General features: G+C 45.1%; 1 protein-coding gene across 1 annotated transcript in view; it reads right to left on the bottom strand.

Annotated features, from left to right (window-relative positions):
* Positions 1-11,717: 11,717 nt before the first annotated feature.
* RAD23B (RAD23 nucleotide excision repair protein B) overlaps positions 11,718-22,230 on the bottom strand; it is a 45,752-nt gene continuing 35,239 nt past the window's right edge. The window contains exons 7-10 of the mRNA XM_075560278.1: positions 21,793-21,928; positions 20,749-20,876; positions 19,239-19,409; positions 11,718-14,111 (exon numbers count right to left, since the gene is read on the bottom strand). Coding sequence (XP_075416393.1) covers positions 13,998-14,111; positions 19,239-19,409; positions 20,749-20,876; positions 21,793-21,928 — 549 coding nt within the window. The 3' untranslated portion in view covers positions 11,718-13,997. The remainder of the gene's footprint in view (positions 14,112-19,238; positions 19,410-20,748; positions 20,877-21,792; positions 21,929-22,230) is intronic.

Below are 22,230 nucleotides of genomic sequence, written 5' to 3'. Positions count from 1 at the left end.
AGGGAACCCACAAATAGTCCGAAGTTTCCTATGTCCAAAACCTTTTCTCTGCGCTCTGTCCCTTTCTCTGTGTTCCCTGCTCCCCTTCCCAAGTCCTCTTGACAGAGAAAATTCCCCCTCCTCCTGCTCCTGAACCCCTCTCTCGTGTCTACCTTTTCAGACCTGCCTGAACACCTTGTCTCCCCTCCCACTCCGAGTCTGCATTCTCAGTGGGCACCAACACCCAAACCCAAACCTGCTACCATTGAGTTAATGTTAGGTAGTTTAGCTTAGGGACTAGGGCATCCGTTACGCATGCTCCGAGGTCCAAGCTACTGGACAAGGAGTGGTACACTGTGCGTGCTCCGAGGTTCAGGCTTCCAGCCAGGAAGGGAAGGTACACCTGGGTGGGTGCTTCACCTGGATTGGTCCACCTAGGCCAGGTAAATTCAATTCAGTCAATGGAATCGACCAGGGTCCTCTACCCTGCCTCTCGAGTCAACCCCGTGACTTTCCGACCAGCTTCTAGGGAGGCTGCACATGATGAGGAGTCCTGGGGCACCTGTGTGAACCTGAAACGTTTAACTCTCAGACAGCCCACTGAGATCACAAACCAGGCATTCTTTCTCGCGTGAAGCCAAGGACCGAGGCAGATCTCTCCCGGAGAGGTCTAACACTAATTCGGACTCAGGGGACCCTACATTGTTGCTGGTGGCATCAAGCCGGTTTCACTCACAGCGATCCTCTGGACAACAGAAAGAAAAACCCTGCTGGGTCCTGCACCATGCTCACAGTTGTGAAGCTTGAGCCCATACTGACACTGTCTGAGTGGGAGTCATGCTCCTCAGAAGTGGACAATCTAGATAGACCTTCTTCGTGGTCTGTTCTGCTGAAACCTGTTCGCCTTGGTTGGACAGATGTGCTGGTATCTGCCAGGACCACAGCAACGCGCCAGCTACCACAGTCCCACAAACTGACAGACAGTGGTGGAGGCCAGACGAACCCTGCCCATTGGATTTCCCAGACTGAAACTCCTCACAGATGCAGAGACTGCCCCAGCTCTCTCCTGCAGCATGGCTGTCGGGTTCAAACAACGAACTCTCCCGTGAGCAAAAGCTACAGAAACTGTTTCTTTCACAAATCCCCCGATGCAGTGTAGCTGAGCCTCCTCCATCTGCAGCTGGGCACAGGGCAGATGGACATGCCGGCGCCAGACCACGGACACCTGTTGGCTCAGGCAGCCTCCTTTCCAGTATGATAAGGATGTGGTCAAACCAAGCACCAAACCCACTGCCGAGTTGATTCCAACTCATCGTAACTCAGCAGGGGCAGGCTAGAACTGCCTCTGTGGGTTTCTGAGACGGCAGCTCTTCATAGAAGAAAGTCTCATCAAGCACTATGAGTGGGTGACCTTGTAGTTAGCAACCTACTGCAGAAAACCACTTGGAGGGAAGCCGAATACTAGGCACCCTTGCAATCTCCCTCTGCCCACAAAGCTGTTCACCCCACTCCCCCACCCCGTCACTGACGGTCAACAGGAAAAGGCAGGGTGACCTCTGGGCCCCATCCCACCCCACCCCAGGGCGGCCTGTCCCTCTGGCAGGCACCGTGAGGCTGCCTTTCCCTAAAACAGAGGAGGGAGGGGTATGTGGAGAGGGAGGAGGGATCTCCTGCAAGCTGGGCTGAGCCCACCAATCAGACCTTGTCTTTGCAGCTGAGTCTCTAGTGGGAGCTCATTTGCATAATTTGGTTCAATATTTACGGAGCCAACCTCATTTTCGGGGCTGCCTCCTTGGCCGGCAGCTGAGAAGGCTGCAATTATGGTATTATGCGCTCACTGGGGAAGCTGCTGCGGCTTGCTGGGAGGCAGCTTGCAAACAAACCCAGCCCTAGGGGAGCCCCTGCCCGGGGCTACCCCAGATCCGTGCAGCTGGAGCGCAGCCTGGGCTACACCTGCAAACCCTCCACACCAGGAGCCAAAAATAACAGAGATGGCAACAATAGCAATAATGGTTACCTTTCATTACGCTTCATAACAAGAGTTGACGCTTCATAACAAGAGTTGACGCCTGTTGGGTGCTTTTGTTTGGGTTGTAGCACAGGCAGGGGGCTAAATTCTTTCCGAGGAAGTTTTCGTGGGAATGAACGAAACGGTTTCAAGCAACTGCAGGCAAAAGCGGGACCTGGCGTCAGCCCCGGGAGAGCATTGGCTGGAGGCAGAGCAAGTTTCAAAATGAGTGAGCTCATCAACGCTCCGTTTTCGTCAAGTTCAACGGCTGACTTCATCCTCCAGTTCCAGGTCCAGGCTCCTGCCTGCAGGACCTCCAACCTTACAACCATCCGGTGTGAATCTCGCAGGCAAGTCTGAGGCTAGACCCAATTCTAAACTCACTTCAATTAGTCCTGATGTCACTGCAACCAGTGCCCTGATTGGCTTAGTCCCAGGTCACCTGCTGCCCCTCCCGCTAGACCTCATAAGACAGGAAGCCACGAGCAAGGGAGGAGGGGGTCTGCTGATGAAAAACAGGTGGGGTAGAAAGGAGGAACCGATTATAAGGATCTACATATAACCTACTCCCTGGAGGATGGACAACAGGAAAGTGAGTGAAGGGAGATGTCGGACAGGGCAAGATATGACAAAATAATAATTTATAAATTATCAAGGGTCCATGAAGAAGTGGGGAGCAGGGCGGGAAGGGAAAAATGAGGGGCTGGTATCAAAGCTCAAGTAGAAAGCAAATGTTTTGAGAATGATGGCAACAAATGTACAAATGTGCTTGACACAATGGGTGGATGTGTGGACTGTGATACGAGTTGTATGAGCCCCCAATAAAGTGATTTAAAAAGAAAAGCAAACAGGAGCTGGCTTGGATGGGAAGGAGGCAATGGAGACAGATGGTTTCCCAGCCTTGGTGGCAGAGGGAGCTGCTATCTGTAAGGTCAGCAGTTTGAAACCACCAGCCACTCTGGGAGAAATATGAGGTGCTCTGCTCCCCTAAAGATCTGCACCCTGCGTTTTGAGTCGGAATCAACTCGATGGCATGGAGATGGCTCTCTTGATGCAAGAGTTACAAAAAAAAAAAAAAAGTCAGCTTTGGTAATACACCTTTACCCATAATAATCGCGTTGGAGTCTCTAAACATGCCCGAAATTAGATAATTAGCTGAACCAGGAAAATGTAAATGTTTTGCATCTATTCATTCCCTTCATGATCACAAGAGATGTATAAAGTGACTGTCACCATCCCTGCTTTACAGATAAAGAGACTGTGGCACACAGAGGTCAACTCCGTAGCCAAAGATCACACAGCTGGTACATGGCAGAGCTGGGATTTGACGGAAACCATCAGGCTCCCCCGTGACACTCATTGATTACAGTGTCAGGAGAACACAGTTCGTTCTGAGAAGACCACACCCGGGACTGCTCCGGAGGCCTCACAGAAGTCTGTGGAAAGCTGGGAATGAAGTGCAAAGACCTAAATGTTTCAGCCAGTACAATTCTGTGTGCGTGTGTGTGTGTCAAGTGCAAAGACCTAAATATTCTCTGTTTCAGCCAGTACAATTGTGTGTGTGGGAGGGGGAGTGGGGCATTGGGGGAAAGAGCAGGGATCTCCTACTTAACTCCACTACCCTCAAATCAAAGTTGCAGGGCCAGTGAGCAGCAGGCCTGGGGCAGGTGGAAGAAGGCAGGGCTATGCTAGCTCTTGGGAGAGTAAGGTCAAGCCCAAAGTGGTCCTGGTGCAGGCCCCACCCCCAGACGTCCCCAGCAGCACATGGCTAGAAGCTGGGCCCAGTGGGAGTTTCTTCCACAGGTGAGCACAGAGACACTCAGAGAATACAGTGGCCTAGTCAACATGCCACTTTCTGGGCTGCCCACACACACACCTGGAGCATCAGCCCCGAGTGGTGGGTGGCTGCAATTCCTTGATAGGAACAGTGGGCAGTAAGACAGGTCAAAAGTTTACACGAGTCAAAAGCCCAGCAAGGCCCATGCAAATGATTAGGATCGTTGATTGCCTCTTGGGACAGTAATGGTAACAAACCCTTTTTATTCGTTTCTCAGCTGTGATCAGTGTAGGGTGTGGTCGGCATGCAAATGTCAGCAGTGGGGTGTGGGGGAAGGAACTCTCCTCACCTTCACAAGTTTCTGCCTATCTAAAAGTATTCCCATTAAATTTCAGTTAAAAGCGGGTAGCATCCTTGTTTCACAGGTACTGAGTCTGCATGAAGCGATGGGCTGTTTGGAGCAGGGCTGTGATAGTGGTGGCACCGGCAAGGGTAATCACGGATCAAGGTCATTTCCTTCAGTGTGCAGTTGAAGCGCTCCGCTGGGTTTCTTCCACTGGACGCAGAGAGCGCGTGGGGGTGCTGCCTTGGAGAGGCAGTTAAGCCTAATCCAATAGTCAATGCTCAATTCCTAGGAGCGGGTAACTGCCCAGTCCACACGCTAATTTCCTAGGTTGCCTGGAAGGATTTGCTGTCCTGCTCACAGAGGGGAATCCAGGAAGCCTAAGCCAGCTCTCCCAGGCTTCTTGAATGGTCTGCAGTCACTCAGAATGACATGGTGCTGCTCGATGATCCACTTTGTGAACTTGGCGGGGGTGGGGGGGGGGGAAGCTGTGTGTGGGGTGGGGGGGAGTTTGCAAACACTTTCCAGGCTCAGGGAAGCCTTTTAGAAACACTGCTGGTTCACTTCCACCAGCCTGTCCATGGCCATAGGGGACTCTGGCTGAAGAACCCATAGAAAAGCAGGAAGTGTTAGGGGCCGCCCCAGGCCAGCGGTGGGTAGGAGTGCGGGGTAGTTCTTGTTGTCTGGCTGCCCAGAATGCTGCCCCTTGGAGGGACTGGGTACTCAGTTCTCTGGCTATGCGAAAGCTTCTCCCCACTTTGGATCTGCTTCAACAGGCTGATCCTTCCAAAGCGAGTGCCCCTCCCACCCCCAACTGCCTCCAGTTTAGTTTATACTGAGCAAGAGCGGTGGGGAATCCATCTGACTCCAAGTCCTGAGCCTGTCTGGGCCCCTCAGAGACCAGAAGAAACCCCAGCCTCCCCAGCCCAGCAGGCATGCACACAGGGAACTAGTATAAAAAGGCCAGGGAAGCCTGGGGCCAAGTGAGGCTCCACCTCCCTGCAGCTTCCTTCAGCTTACAAGGACTCAGGCAGTGGCTCCCTTCATCTACATGACACGCCTTAACAGCCCAAACCCTGCCCCTCTCAAATAGAGTATCTACTCGATGACATATTAAAACAGAAAAAAATTTTAAATCTTAATTTATATAAAAATCAGACACTCAGAAATGTGTTCAAATTAAGGACACGGAGAGTAATTTTAACAAGTGACAAAAGGAGCTTTTGATGTTTTGCAAGTCTCTTTCCTGCCTGGGCTCTCACCTGCAGCTTTCCCAGTCCACCTCTTGTTATCGGGGCCTGCAGAGAACCCACCAGTCGGTCCGACTGACAGCGGGTTTGAATTTTGAGGACCACTTACATCTTCCGTCCTTAAATCTTTTCTTTTTTCTTTCCTGTCACGATCACCGTGCTCAAGGAAACCCACCACGAATGCTGTGTGCGCAGTGCAGTGCTCCAGCACCCCCCCCCCCTTCCGTCTCTCCTGACTGCACACCTGACAGCAGGGTTTGGTCAGGAAGCAGGCCCTCAACACTTGTGCCAATCGCCACAAAAGCATCCTAGTGTGCCGTGTTGTGATTCCAGGGTCAGCTTTAAGTTAAACTAAGACTTGCAACTGCAGCCTCAGCCCGATGCTGTTTCAGGGCCAACGGTGCGTGCCTGTGTGAGATGGGCGAGAAAGGCTTTGGTGTGACTGAAGTTTTCACATCAGGCCAAAAATATCCCCTGCCCTCAAGTCAATTCTGACTCCACCTGGTCTTTCTGGCCCGGGGCCTCCGTGGTGGGTTTGGACCAGACTTGGCAGTTAGCAGTCCGATGCTTATCCAACAGCGCACGCAAGGCTTGAAGGCACTGGAAAACACTCCAGACATTTTAGGAACTGGGGTCTAAGCAACAAACCAGAGCAGCAAAGAGCCAAACTGGCGAGGGGTATTTTTTTTAAGGCAGAAGGATAAGGTTTGCGCTCTGGGTATGTGAAGGGGTCAAGGGCATGAGAGGGAACCAGTGCCAATTAGGGTGTCTTTGGAGCTCATTGCCTGAAGTCGGCTCCCGGGTTCTGTATGGCGTTGACTACACTCGCTTTCTCTGACCCGCTTCAAAAAGCCACACTCACTGCCGCCGACTCGATGCCTACTCACAGCAACCCCGTTCAACTGGGCACAGCCGCTGGGGACTTCCCAGGACTAACTGCTTCCGGCGTAGTCGCTTTTCTTCTGGGAAGTCCTGCCCTTGCAGCTAACAGCCTAACGCGTGCTCACTAAGCCAATAGCAGTAGTTCAAATCAGCACTCAGGACAAGGTGAAAACCTGGCCTTTTAACTGTTTCTCTCTCACGGAGCTGGAGATACAGGTCAGTCTGTGGTAGGCTTGGACAACTGCTCAAGCCAAATTTCTGGTGTGGGGTGGCGCCCGACAAGCTCCGCTGTGGGTTGCATTCTTGGAAGCATCGTGCGCAGCGGCAGTGACTCCCCTCGTCAACAGTGCTTAGAATGCCCCGGATTACTGCACCTATCGGGTCGGGCGGCACAATGGATTCCAAGGGAGAGATTTTCCCAGGGTGGAAGTCTTGGTAGGGGGATAAAAAGTGGTCACTGTTCTCAAAGACCTTAAGGGCTGACACAGGGAAACCCCCTGGGTACCCTCCAGATGCGAACTAGGACCCGGGAAGGTCTACCGAGAAGGGCGGAGGGGAGGAGCTTGGGAACGCTCCACCCCTGGAGCCTTTGAAATCTACGGGGCTGAGCGGCCAGCAGTGACATGTCAAGGAGCTAGAGGAGCCGACGTTGTCAACGAGGTCCTGAGAGAATGTTTGGAAACGAACAGCAGTAACAACTTCACAACGCTGTTTGATGTGACTGGACTATGGAATTAGCTCCCGACCCAATGGTTGGGTGGGAGGGGGAATGTGGTATTGAAACTCAAAAGGGGGCGGTTCTACTCTATCCTGCAGACTTTCCCCGTCTGCATTGAGCCATTCTTCAAACCTCACTGCCTGGGAGTCAATGCTGACTTGTGGTGACCCTACAGGTGCCAGGGTAAAATTGCTCCCATCGACTCTTGACAGTTGAAATTCGTTCAAGCAGAGCAGCCGGTGGTGTGAACTGTAATTGTGCGGTTAGCAGCCCAACACAAAACCACTAAACCACCAGGGCTCCCAGGCAGTTATCTAAAGGGGTGGTTCTCAACCTCCCTAATACCGCGGCCTTTTAATAGTTCATGCTGTGGTGACCCTCCAACCACAAAATCATTTTCGTTGCTACTTCATAACTGTCATTCTGCTGTTATGAATCAGGTAGGTGAGCCCTGTGAAAGTGTCGTTCCATCCCCTAACGGGGTCGAGACCCACGGGTTGAGAACCGCTGGTAAGAGAGCTAATAAAACCACCGAATACAGCTTCCCAATTTTTATTCTGGCAAGCACAGGATGTGCACAGCCTAACAGAGAAAAGGCCAGCCTGCTCTGGGCTGGGACTGAGGAGCCCAGGTTCTCAGCTGCCCACACCAACTCATGGGGTGGGGAGGAGCACTGTGAAACATCTAGACCCTTCGAAGCAGGGTTGGGATGCTCTGATAGGAAAACAAGGGCCAAGATCAAAGGCAACAGGAATGAAAACCTAAGTCTGAGATGACTAGTTTCTCGAATACTACACCTGCTAAAGGAAATGTTACCTTTGGTAATATAACCGTCATCATAGTAGCATACCGTCATCAGTCTCTTAAGAACCAGGTTTACAGTTAAGTGGCCTGAGCTGACAATCCAGCTCAACGCTTGAGTTGACACAGTAATCTCAAGGTCAAGTTCTAAAGGAAGACTGTGTTTTACTTCCTGAAACAAATTCATGCAGCAAACCCCGCAGGTTTTTCTATCTCATACTTGGTGTACAGAGTACAAGCCACTGTGTAAGTCTTGCAGCACCAGAGCCCAGTTCATTTGAGATTCAGTAGACACATACAGATTTTGGAAAACATAAAGCCATGGACCTGAGGTTTCACATGGGGAATGAATGCTGCACTTGACATGGGCACGCACCCCACTCGCTATCAGTTTATCGTGCTGTGCTGGTGGCCAGTGTTGCAGCACCAGTGTCTGATACCAGAATGCCCCACGGTGAACAGGTTTCAGTTTTATCAAGGAGCTTCCAGGTAAGAACTAAGGAGAAAAATGAGGCAGCCCATTTCTGTGGTATTAGCTACTAAAAACCTTATGAATGCTAATGGAACATTGTTTGAAAAACGGTGGAGAATTGAGCAGCTCTGCTTGGAAGGCACGCAAACTAAAACTGAGGAAGGTCTGCCTCCTCAAAATAGAGCTGACTTTAATGATGTAGATGGAGCAAAACTTATCAGACCCTCCTGCACTGACGAGGCACAATTCAAAGACACCTGCAAACACCCATTAATAATCAGAACTCGGAATGTACAAATTGTGCACCTAAAAAGTGGAAGGCATCAAAAATAACAGTATATGAAGACCAATATCCAAGCACTCTCACAGTCACCGAGCAAACCTGACTCATAACAATCCTTGAGGACAGGGGAGAACTGCTCTTGTTGAGTTTCTGAGACTAACTCTTTAGAGGAGTGGCTGGTGGGTGTCTGAATTACCAACCTTGCTGATCAGAGCCCATTGCACACCAGCCTGGAATGTACTGTATAGGATATTTTCAATCACAAAATCATGGCTTATCACGCCAGCGACAACAAACTCCAAAGAACATATCAGGTTTTTGAAGTACAATGCTGTGATAGACAATGCTGCGCTTTACAAGACAACCAATGAGTACAACAACTATCTAACAAGCAACACACCAGCCAAGAAAGCACTCAGGAAGTACTGATATTTACAGGTGCTTTCAATGTCAAAGCTGGAAACAGAGGAAAGATCAGCACTTGGAAAATATGCTCCTGGTGATAGAAAAACAGGCTATCATTAAAACAGGTCCATGAAGACCAAAAGTATTACCCACGTCCCACCGGATTAATAATTGAAGATCAAACTGTAGGCCACTATCAAGATCATACATGAAAAACACAAAAGGTCATTAAAATGATAGGATCAAAGTGATGTCAGAGGAATCAGAAAGTAAATGGAAGAAATGACATAAAAGGACAGAATTGGAAAATTCAAAATTTCAAAACTGGAATTTCAAAATTTCAGCTCCGATGATGACAAAGGATTATAACAAAAGGTGCAAAGATCTTGAATTAGAAAACTCAGAGAATACACTCAACACATATCAAGGTGAAAAAACTGAAGGAAAAACCCCAAGTTTTAGGTTGCAACACTGATTTGACACAATGGGCAAATTCTATGGGCAGAATGCTGAAAGCATCGAAAGGCAGGAATCAGAACATCTTACTCTTAACTGTTAAGACTTAACAGCAACATTGATGTGTAAGCCTAACTTCTCATTCACCACCGTGGAGCAGGCTCTGGTTCATAGTGACCACAGAACAGGGGAGAGCTGCTCCTGTGCATTTCTGAAACTCTACTGAAGAAGGTCACACACACACCCCACCCCAACTGGGAGTTCAGATTGCTGAACGAACACACACATACACACACACACAAACCCCCAACTGGGGGTTTCAGATTGCTTACCTTAAATTTAGCAGCCCGTGTTAAGCACTACATGACCAAGGCTCATGTAAGGGCTAATTAAAGCATTGTTTTAATGAAGCATCTATGATCTGTGATGGCAGAAGACAAAAGTGAGTCGTCTTTCTTTTGCTTCTGTGACATATATAAAAAAGGCAAAACAGCTTTTATTTTCTATTTGGTTCTTTCTTTAGTTCCTTTTGACCTTGCATATTTCACCTTTGGAGTAAGCATTTGAAAAACGCTGGAAACTTAACTGTTTCCAAATACAATTGATAGGTTAGCCAAAATCTTCAAAGATCTCATAGCTTTTCAGTTCACCACAAAACCACGATTGCCTGTAAGTACCATCAGACTCCCTAGCGCACCACCATGGCTGAGACACTTGTTCTCTTTGGAGTCAGTCCTTAAGGCACTAAGAATCTAAATTGAACACCATGGGTAAGGTCGTTCACAATTTATCACAAGAATTTCTCCCACAATTCCTCAAACAGTAAACAGTGCTTTCCATTCTCTAGCAAATCCAAGCCTTTGCCCTGCATCCCTCTCACTGCCCTTCCAACCCCACCCCAAACTGCATGCACACAGCTCTGCAAATTACCCCGTCCCCCCCAAGGTGCAAATGCCTTATTCCAATCTCTACAGCAGCGCTTCTCAACTATGGGTTGCAACCCCTTTGGGGGTCGAATGACCCTTTCCCGGAAGCCGCCTGATTCATACCAGTAGCAAAATTGTGAAGTAACAACGAAAATTACTATGGTTGGGGGTCCTATTGGGAAGGTTGAGAACCACTGCTCTACAGGAGCCTCCCTCTTCTTGCTCCCACTCTGATCCCAAGGAGCCCCGCACATGTTGATCTAATTTGTGCGTGCCAGCAACACTCATTCACATGCCAGACGCTTTTCCTTGGGCTTACTCAATTTCATTACCTTACTTTAAGAGCACAAATAGGTACCATCCGGAAGGAGTACTTTCTCTGTGGCAATCATATACCCGTGGGCCGCCTCCTAGGTCCTGGCGGTGAGACCACTCCCTGGAAAGGTGTGTCCCTAACACGGGAAGGAAGACTGGAACCCAAGTTTAAAAATTACTCAACAGCAGGTCTTTCTACAGGAAACTAACTACATGATGGATTTCCAGTTTTACATTATGTAATAGTATGGTAACCATTAAAAAATGAAAAAATGACTTGTAGCTCATGACCCACACAGGAGGCAGCAGCCCGGATTTTGCTCACTGGCCTGAGCGCCTGGCGCAGAAGAGCAAAGGAAAACGAAGCGGACAGGAGCACAGCTACAAGGACTTGTTGGCCTGATGCTCCTGGTTAGGGAGTCCAGTAAGACTTGGGTCATCAGTGTTCATTCCTGAAAGTGCTGGCTCTGATTGTTGTCTATAAAGGATCTACTGCCAAATCCACTAGCCCTCCACCTGTAACCTTTGAACCTCCACCTGAATTCTCTAAGTTCTATCAGGTACCCTGCCCCAGTGTTTGTGGATGCGCATAGGAACAAGCTGTGCATGAGGATCGAGAGCAGTTCTCAACCTGTGGGTTGCCATCCCTTTGGGCCAAACGGACTTTTTCACGGGGTTGCCTAAGACCATCAGAAAACAAATATCTCACCATATATACTTACACATTGTTTTGTGATTAATCACTACGCTTTGATCATGTTTATGCTGTCTATGCTCAATTTGTAACAATGAGAATACATCCTGCATATCATATACTTACATTACAATTTGTAACAGTAGCAAAATTAGTTATGAAGTAGCAACAAAAATACTTTGTTGGGGGACACCACACCATGAGGAACTGTACTAAAGGCCGCGGTATTAGGAAGGTTGAGAACCACTGATCTAGAGACACAATGGAGCTGACCCAGTGCCTGGCGCATGATGCCAACCCTGCGTTCACTAATGAGCACAGCAGATGGAACCGCCGCACGGCGGGGGCCCTGTTCTAATCTCAACTCGATGTGGCGGTCACCTAAAAAAGGAGAAATGCGATGTTGGATATATTGAAAATATTTTATAATCAATTTTCTAGAATCCTAGCCATCTAGTACAGGAGGAAAATTATATTTTGGAACACTTCAGTTATTTAAACAGTGAAAGAAAAATAGCACTAGAGGGGGGCAAAAGGAATTAACAATAACGTAGGTTTCCTCACATTTTCCATAGAGCAACTATAACAATAAAAACATCTTAAGAAATAGATGACAGAATACCTAACGTCAAATTCCAAAGTCATATAGCCACGTACATGAAGAGATTTAGCAAACTGGTCTGTAAATTAAAGTAGCGGCAAAAGGTCACCAAAAAAATCCTATTTGTTTAATAGTGTCTTTAGGTCTATCAGGAAACTGATAAGCAAGGTAAAGAAGGGCCGGATCTTGGCGCACGTGGGCTGTCTTCAGGTCCATCCCACCGTCTGTTGTTCTGCTGTCCAAGGACAAGAGCTCCCGGCCAGGCCATCATGTTCTGCAATTGCTTTCCAGGGAAAAAAGGGCCACTGCTGCTCTTCCCTGCCCCCCCCCCTTTCTTCAGGTTGTCCACGTGCTCAGAGCACTAGGGGAGGAGCATACAGGAGGGAATGATCGAGAATCCCATCATCTGAAATGCCATCCCTTTCCTCCCCACTGCTCTGCCTCGAAGGACGAACATACACATTCTCATGTTCATCCGCCTGAGACATTATGCAAAATTTGCTGTAAAACATACAAGTATCATAAAGTTCAAAGGTTGATCAAGTTTATGGAACAAACACATGAAAAATTAAACTACATGATAACATTGTGGGCAAAACTCATGGTTTCACTTATTTTTGTGACAGGTTACTAGTGCATGCTGTAAAGCTTAAAAATCATCACACTCGGTGATGCAACATTATGCAGGGAAACTGTGCAAATTCATTTCTCACTATTGGACGTTAAGGGAGAGAAAATTTCCGTAAATAGTCTTACTATTCAGGCATAAGAACTGTCAATGAACAAGCAGACAACTGCCCCATTATGCACAAGTAACAGCAACAACGAAGGCAAATCAGAAAGAAAGGATAATCAAATAAAAACCAACATTGCTATATTTCACTTAATGTTATATCTTAATGGTGTATTTTCCAAAGTACTTTTCCAGATCCATTTCCCAATCCTTTCTGAATATTTTACTGATCTTTCTTTTGAATGCAATAAAAGATGTAGGATATGGTTCCATCCACATTTCTTTGTGAAAGCAATATAATACAAATGATTTCAATGGCCGTACATTCCTATCTAATAAAGAAAAAGTTTCAAATTCCATAAACCTAGTTTTGAAACATTTGCACTCATTTTTCACCACCATCAGCATTTTGTGGGTTTTAAAAGGCAGCAGCAGCTTGAACTCATGGCTTGCTGATGACCTATTTCTGCTGAAGGAAGAGGGGAGAGAGACAGAGAGCGATCGCTGTACTTTTCCATTGGCCCCAAAGTGCTCATTTCACAAAGGGATACATCAAAAGCAAACATGCAAGGGCTGTTTTAAAACTTTTACTGCAATATAGCAACAAAGTAAACAGTAATTAGACACTATCAGTTCCTTCCCCCCAAACAAAAAATGTAAACAGGAAAGTAACTGCTTACACTTGTACAGCTTCTCAAATTATGTTAGAAGGTTCCCACATTCAACAATCAAGAAGTTTTAAAATAGCAGTAATTATTTTCATTGAAGAAAAAGGTTCCCCTTCTCCCCTCCCCAACAAGCATTCAACAGGAAATAAATGGTATTTCATTGTATACTTATTTGAAGCAGCAACATTAACCATCAATAATTTGGCATATCTGTTAGAAGTTGCTCCAAAATTTTTTGAATGTCACAAAGCCATTATCCAGTGTTGCCATGAAATAAATTGTAGATTCTAGGTAGCAAAGATTCGTTCTGATATCAATGTTAAGTCAAAGAAATCCAAAGCAGGGCATTACACTAAATTTCTGGATCTATTATACTAAGAAGAGTGAAACCTAGGAAAAATTACCTACTGTTTTAGAGAAGAAAAAAAGACCTGCAAAAGCTGATTTTTTTGGTTGTATAATATTTTACACATGGTGTGGATTTGCGGCATCTGCTCATTTAAGCAGACATGCACTGTATTTATCCCTGCCCTGAATCCCATGTCCCCCCCACCCACCCCAGCCATCTACTACCTTATACCAAGTATTGTGGATATGAGCCCAAATCATCCCAGACAATCCAGTGAACAAAGTTAGTGTAATGCACTGGTGTGAAGTGTGAGATTAAAAAAAAAAAAGAGTCCCTTTCAATCTTCATCAAAGTTTTGCTGTAGAAGAAAATTGGCAGCCAAATTTTCATTCTTCTCACAAGCAAAATATGCTTGTATCACAAGTCCTTCAGGAAATCCTAATGCCTTTAACTGGAAGAAAAAAGAGAGAAAAAAAATATAAATCCAACCCATCAATTATGGCACATTTTGTTTACCTTTTAGGAATCCCAACATAGGATCACTAACAGACAACACTTATTTATCTAACACAAAGGACACACACACACCTCTTTAGAATTCTGAAATAATTCATTTCTATCTGTATAGGAATACTGTCCAATCGAAAAAAAGTTAGATGAAACCCAGAACCTTTGTTATTAACAATGACAAGACACTGTTCCCAATTATAGATAGTTATAAACTTCTTCTGGCATTTACACTAAAATTTAGTTGCTAAATGTAGTTTAGAAGTAAATGATCCTATCCATATATTTATGGACAATTGATTTTCAACGAGACAATTCAACATGGGAAATACTGTTTTCAACAAAAGGTTAAGAGATGTGGCTATCAGATCGAAGCTGGACCCCTGATCTCGCAAACAGAAATGAAGTCAAAGGGAATCAGAGATCTAAATGTAAGGGCTAAAACAATGAAGCGAGAGACTCTTTGTGACCTTCAACTAGGTAATGGTTTCTTTGACATGAAACTTTTCAACCACCACCAACAAAAATAAACCAAATCTCATTAAAGCTGATAACATGTGCGAAAAGCACTTTGTCCAAAAAACAAAAAAATGAAGCCCTAACATGCTCACGAGAAACTTGTACACAGATCAAGCGGCAGTTGTGCAAACAGAACATGGGAATAGCCCGTGGTTTAAAATCAAGAAAGGTGGTCTCAGTGTTGTACCCTCTCCCCATACGTATTCAACATGTACGCTGAGTAAATGATCATGAGAACCTGCATCAGAGGAAGGAAAATTGTAGGACGCCTTATTAACTCTGCAAATGAACACAATACAACCTTGCCTGCTAAAAGCGAGGGCTTGCAGCACTTGCTGATGAAGATCAAGGACTGCAGCCTGCAGTGTGGGTTACAACTCAATGTAAGGAAGACCAAAATCCTCACAAGCGAATCAATAGGTAACATGACAAATAGAGAGAAGGCTGAAGTTGTTAAGAATTTTGTCTTATTTGGATCCACAATCAATGCTCGTGGAAGTAGCAGTCAAGAGATCAATATTGCACTATGTAAATCTGATCTGTCATGGTAGAAGTACAGCCAGAGTGCTCCTTAGAAGCAAGGACTGTGAGACTTCCGTCTCACACACTGTCAGCAGAGATCCGTTTCTGGAGAAGGAGATCACGCCCCGTTGACATCGGGGCTGCGACGACGGGCTCAGAAACAGGAATGACTGTTAAGGATGAAGCAGGGCTGGCCAGACAGGGTTTCTTTCCGCTGTGTGTGAAACATCACGGGTCAGAACTGACTCGATGCACTCAACAAGAACAAACAACATGGATGAATACCGAAAGCCTTAAGCTAAAGAAAATAAGCCAGAAACACAGGGACAAGATCAAGTATTACTCGATCCCATGTGTACCTAGAATAAATATCAAATGCAGAAGCCCAATCATTTACTAGTAAGTCAGAATCAACTTGATGTTAATGAACTTTTCCTTTCATAATTGCCACACAAAATAAACAAAACCAAAAATAAATTGTCATATAGACACATAAGGAAAGGCTCTTAACATGTAAGGGAAGATAAAAATATGAGCACCAAGGAGTCTGTGACTACTTAATTATCTGTAGAGCCAGTCATGTCTTACATTACAACCAAGCGTTAGTCTCACTTTCCTTGCCTCATACATATTCTGAGGAGCCCTGGTAGCACAGTAGTTACGAGTTGGACTGGTAATCTCAAGGTCAGCAGTTCAAAACCACCAGACTGACCTGCATCCCTGCTGGACAAAGACGAGGCTTTCTATTCCTGTATAGAGTTACAGTCTCGGAAATACAGAGATTCGTACAGGGTCATCAAGAGTTGGCATCGACTCATTGTCAATGGGTATACAATGGATGACTACTAGTAATGCTATATTTTTATGTTATCCTATTTTTATTAAGTTTTTAAATAGTATTTTAAATGATAAAGTCACTAATATCATTTTCCTAGATTATTTAAAAAACATTTGTGGTTCAATAATCACTATTCTCAAAAGCCGTAAACATTCAGGCCAATTATCTAATTCATTCAGCACTCTGTATTTTCAGCCAGAGGGATATGAGCACACACCACTCACTAGTCCCAACCTAGTTCAGCCTTGCATTTTCTGATGACCATTTAAAAACACGATAAAAAGTACGAAACGCAAAATGGATTTCACTGTTATCTAGTCTAGGTGAGAAGTGACTATCTGAAGTAAATGGTGGACGGGACAGGATCCAATTATGTGCTTACACAATGCACACACTTTCGATTCAGAAAAACACACCATGCAAATGGCAGCCAAAAGCATGTTGGAGTGGTGACGGTAGACTCAGAGTAGACTCTAAGAGAAAGACTGTCGGGGGAGAATGGCTCCAAGGCAGGGCTGGGGAGGGACTGTCCGCTCCCACTAAGCTCCTCAAATCATCCATACCAGTCAGCATCAGCGCCTCACCAGAGAAGCAGTTCCGGCCCTCACGGTAAGGGTGAGTTAATGTTGCACCTGACAAGTATGGCCCTTAAATGATGTTATAAATACCCAGATGGCCCTTGGCAGAAAAAAGGTGCCCTGAGGGTAGGCATCTGTCTCTTCAGATCATTTCCTGGTTCCTCAGAGAGAACTCCACCTGGCTTGCTATCAATCTTCCCCTTCTCTGCTGGCTGGCTGGTTTATTTCCTCTACTTTCCAATCCCAAGAGATTGAGCAAAAACAGCCCCATCATGCCTCATTAACAAAACAAGGACAAACCATTCCTGAATGTCGCAGCAACACAAATTAGGAGTTGCAACACATTTTTTCAGGACACAATTCAACCCACAACAACTTAACTTTATTTTATGAGACCAGTATTATTGTGACACCAAAACCCGACCAAGGCATCAAAAGAAGAAAACTGGAGAGAAGATACATCTTTCATCAATAGCCCTGGCCGGTGGAGGAGTCCTGCTGGCACAGACTCACATGCGGGGTGCTAACTTGCAAGGGCAGCAGTGCAAAACCACTGGCTGCTCGGAGGAAGAAAGATCAGGTTTTCTTCTCGGTCCTGGCAAACTCACAGGGGCAGTTCTACTGTCTAGAGGGTCCCCAGGAGTTAGAATTGACTTGATAGATGGCAATGACCATGATAAAAAGCACTTAAAAGGGTACTTAGCCTGACAAATGTGTTATGAATTCCAACCCTACACTGTGAACATGACCCCAAGAAAAGAGGGTTTTCTTCTAATGTTCAAGAGGCATGTTACTGTAGGGTATACTTTAAGCTAATCACACCTATGATTTAAAAGCAGATACCATGTGGAGCTTTCCAAGAAATGCCATGAGGCTTAAACAGAATTTTCTCCCAGAGAGCAAAGTCATCAACGTGTGGTGTGTTTGTTCGATATTCCCAGTAGGTCTACAAATTCAACATGACCATGCACTGCTGTCAACTGAGACTGACCCATAGCAGCCCTATCAGGCAGAGGAGAGCACTCCACAGGGTTCCTGAACCGTTACCAGAGATTTCTCTTACCACCTCATCACTCTTCCAAGGAGTGGGAATCAATAACCTTGGTAGGTTTAGCAGCCCATCACCAGTGAATAAATTCTAAATCACAGTGACCTTTACAGGGCAGAACAGGACCGCCTGCCCTATATAGTGCCAGACTATATAGATCTGTACTGGAGCCGACAGCCTTCACTTTTGTTCTGTGGATTGGCTGGGGGCTTTGAACAGCTGACTGTGGTTAGCAGCAGCTCAAGGCATCCCAGTCAGTTTTTCCCCTGACGCAATGTCTAAGCTGACCCGAACACTGACATAAAAACACAATTCACTGCCACTAAACCAATGCTGACTCAGAGCAGCCCTAAAGAACAGGGGGGCTGTCCCTGTGAAATCCTCAGACTGCACTCATAGAGAGAACACCAAGTCCAGGCTTTCTCTCGGAGAGCAACTGGTGGTTTCGAGCCACTAACTGGTAATCACTCCATCAGGCCTCCAAGGGGCCTAGAAAAGTTAAAACAGTCCTGAAAAAGAACAAAATTGAAACATTCATGATTTCTAATTTCAATACTAAAGCCTCATAATTACGGTCAACTGACTTTCAACAAAGATGCCAATGGTAAAGAGTTGTCTTCGGTTCTCCAACAGAGCTGAGACAAGTGGATCTCTCCATGTTAAAGAGTGATGCTGGAGCCCGACATCTCACACCATATATCGAAATTAGCCCTAAACTAAATAAACCTGAGGACTAAATCTAGTAGATATTTTGTACTTTCTATTAATGGTTTTTTTTGATGACATATCAAAAGCATAAGCAACAAAAGAAAATGATTCCAACACAGAAATCAAGTACTTAGAAGCCCATGAACAGTTGGCTATGTAACCATTTTATCAGAGTCCTATACTTGATTTTGTTACTAGAGGTATAAAAACATCACCATAATATACATAGTTTAAGAGACAAAAATCATTTAACCATAAACACTGCACAATGGTACATATAGTAAAATTACATTATTGTCTGGATAATTTCCTTAAGTTAAAATGCACTTTGACTTCTGTCATAAAAAAAAAATTTCAAGATAGGGATAAACATAAAACTGAGTCTCTGTTTGCAACTATTAACAAAGCCGAGAGAAAGTTAACAGTCACATTATAAACACTAGGTCACTGCAATGTCACAATGGGTATCCATCAACTTGAGATGGATGGAAAACGAATCAGGGTAGTGAATTCTGAGGTGTACTATGCTTAATCCTCGTTAAAATTTTACCCCAATGAAATGGATAGTTTCTCAGTTCAATGCATGTGTATTTTATGAAAGGTTGGTTCTTACCTGCAAGTCCCCTCAATTCCACAAAGGGCCAAACTGGGGAGTCACTGTCTTTCAGGCCAAGCCCCCGGGGCAGTTTTATTGGGCTCAGCCCCCCAGAACCATCACCTACGATGGGAATGCCTTATGTCTGTGACTCCTACCCAGCAGCCCCGCAGACCAGAGCACGGAGCATCTGAAAAGCGTCACTAGCGTAACATTTAAGTACAACTTAGTTAAAGATGAAATTTTTATTTTCACATACTCACCCTTTCTATAGCTTCTTTTTCCTGAGGCGTTACTTGAATGTAGTTCATATGACCACTTCCAGCTTCGGCAATCCCTCCACTGCTACCTCCACCCCCACTCCCTTGACCGCCAGCTTCCTGAACCGGTTCATTTAACATCTGAATAAAATGCTCCTGGTGTTGGCTAATTTGCTGTGGGAAGTTGAAGGACAGAGAAAAATGCATTGATAAAAAGTATCATCAGAAAAATAAGAATTCTAAATACAAAATCATTACCATTGCCACTGCAATATTTTAGATGGATTCTGAGTCGTTCAGTTTTAGAAGGGACATAACTCTTGTATATAATTAAAGAAACATGAACTTTGAAAAATACTGATGGACTAAGAAAATTCATAAATGCCCACCCCACTATAAAACTTCTTTAGCAACTAACACCCACAAATAGTTGTCAAGTTAATTTCATTGAAAAAAATCGACTAGTCAGCTAAGGTACACAACATTCCTCTATTCTTTAATGCATCCTCTCCCCACTATCATGACCCCAGTATGCACAGGTACATTTAAGAGCTCTCAATACACAGAATCCGGGACAGATAACCCCCCCCCAGGAACAATAATGAGAGCAGAGTTACCAATAGGGCATAGGGGGAAGGTGGGAGCAGGAATAGAGAGGGGGACCCGATCATAGTCATCAATGTATAATCCCCTTCCTCCGGGGGGATCGAACAACAGAAACGTGGATGAAGCGGATGGTGTTAAGAAAATGGTAATTTATAATTTATCAAGGGGTCATGAGGGCGAGAGGTTGGGGGAGAGAGGGAAAAAAGAGGAGCTGATACCAAGGGCTCAAGTACAAAGATGTTTTGAAAATGCTGATGGCAACATATGTACACATGTGCTTGATGCAACTGATGTATGGATTGTTTTTAAGAGTTGAGTCCCCAATAAAATAATTTATAAAAAAAAGAAAAGAAAAAAAAAACCAACCACTAAATCGCCCATGGAAAACCCTGAATGGGCCAAGGTGGTAGTTTATATATATTCTTTTACAAAAAAAATACAGTGGCGAAAAAAAACCTATTTTAGGACTGTAAAAGATTATTTCCCATAATCTTTCGAAGCTCTCTTATGCTATTTTTCCCGTAATCACTCTGGTAAGCAATACAATGCTTGGAAACCTTCCAATATGTATTTCACCATCTCAGCTTGAAATAGGCCTACAGTTTAAGTTTTCTAGGAGGCAATACTCCACTCAAAAAAAAGTTGTGAAAAGTGGATTTAAAAATGAAACGTAGTTTGCTACAGAGCTTCTCAGATCTTGAATATGCCCACGTGCCCTGAGAATCTCCAAGGAGACATCAGCTCCACCAACCACCAATTTTTATAGGCATTACCTAGCACATAATACTTTATTCAGTGTAGGGCAGGGGAGGCTGGTGGTGGGAAAGAAGATGCTGATGGACACGGTCACAGTGTGACGCCCGCTACAGCGCACGTTGGAAACACACACGATTGGAGGGTCAGTCACCTGTAGGAGCTGAGGGTTCTCTCGACCTATCTGTTGTAGCAATGCTGGCAGGAGGGAAGGGTTCTGTTGAATAATCTGTCTCATCTGTTGGAACTGAGGTTGATTCCTCAAAAATTCCAATGGGTGACCTAAAAACCACACAAAGTTGTAATTACATACAGAAACAACTATTTTAATTATACACCTAGAGAGCAAACACGGGCAACTAAAAATTATGTTCTGAATTCTCTGATGTATGTAAATAACATACCATATATACTTGAGCATAAGCCAAGTCTGTCACACATTTTTAATGCCTTTTTTGTGGTAAAATCAGGTGCCTCGGTGGATATTCGCATCGGCTGATAGATACTTCAAGCATATAGAGTATATCACTACAAAACCTTCTAGATGTGCCCACGTGCACACTGAATACCAATACCAGGGGGAAGCATTCCTGAGAGCAAAGGCTTTCGGGGAATGCAGGACACTAGAACCCATCTTTGTTACAACTGCTTCGGGCACTCATTATGTCAATATTAGGATACAGGCCCTGCATGTACTCTATCAAAATAAAACTGCATTCAGTTAATGAAAGTACGTACGGAAAATATTTTAAAAACAAGCCATTTACTTTAGAACATAAAAAACACCCCCCCAAGAAAAGTCTTCTGCGTAAGATTACTATTAGAATCAATTCTCCGACATTGGGCTGGGTCTGGATATTTACAGGGAGAGAACGAACAGACAGGGTGGACAGAGCTACTCTGGACGGCTTTGCAATGTAACACGAAGCACACTGGTAAGCGTGTTTTAGAGTCATCTACATGGAATTTGTCATTTGCCGCAACAGCAGCACTGATGTTTAATATAAGGGAGGAAAAAACCCTGTACAACCATTTTGGCAGACTTTCTTTGGAGCCACGCAAACATTAAGGTATAGGAAACTCACTTTAGGCATTATTCAAATGCTCTGGGAATAAATCACACCACAGTAAAGAAGAGTAAGCGATTTTGCACTAGAAATCAAGACCCACTTCCCCCGACTGAAGGCGCCCACTTCACCTCCCGAACTTGGGGTGGCTGTCGTCGCCGTGGTAGTCGCTGCAGCTGTTGGCACTGCGGACGGCGGCGCTGCCCCTGTACGAGCCACTTGAGGGGGGTCCGCCACAGCCTGACTCTCCCGATCTCCTGGGATTCCCTGGAACATCATTTCAACCTTTACAACTCATTTCAAGTGCACTACGTATCACACTGACTGAAAGACTTATTAGTCATTCAATATGTTAAAGTACCAAACAGATGCCCACTCAGTTCAAAGTAGAGTTGATAAAAATGCTATGGATTTTCACATTCATTTGGAAAGGGCGTAGGAGGGAAAGATCCAATGTAAGGTAATGTCCAGAGACCTTCCCACCGTCAGTGAAATGTTAACACATAGTGGTTACTGTTATTAAAAACACTAATTTCACATTTCTGCTTATTAATATTTCAATAATTAAG

The sequence above is a fragment of the Tenrec ecaudatus genome, chromosome 10 (genome assembly GCF_050624435.1).
Source record: "Tenrec ecaudatus isolate mTenEca1 chromosome 10, mTenEca1.hap1, whole genome shotgun sequence".
Lineage (NCBI taxonomy): Eukaryota > Metazoa > Chordata > Mammalia > Afrosoricida > Tenrecidae > Tenrec > Tenrec ecaudatus.
This window is presented reverse-complemented; position numbering and strand designations above follow the sequence as displayed.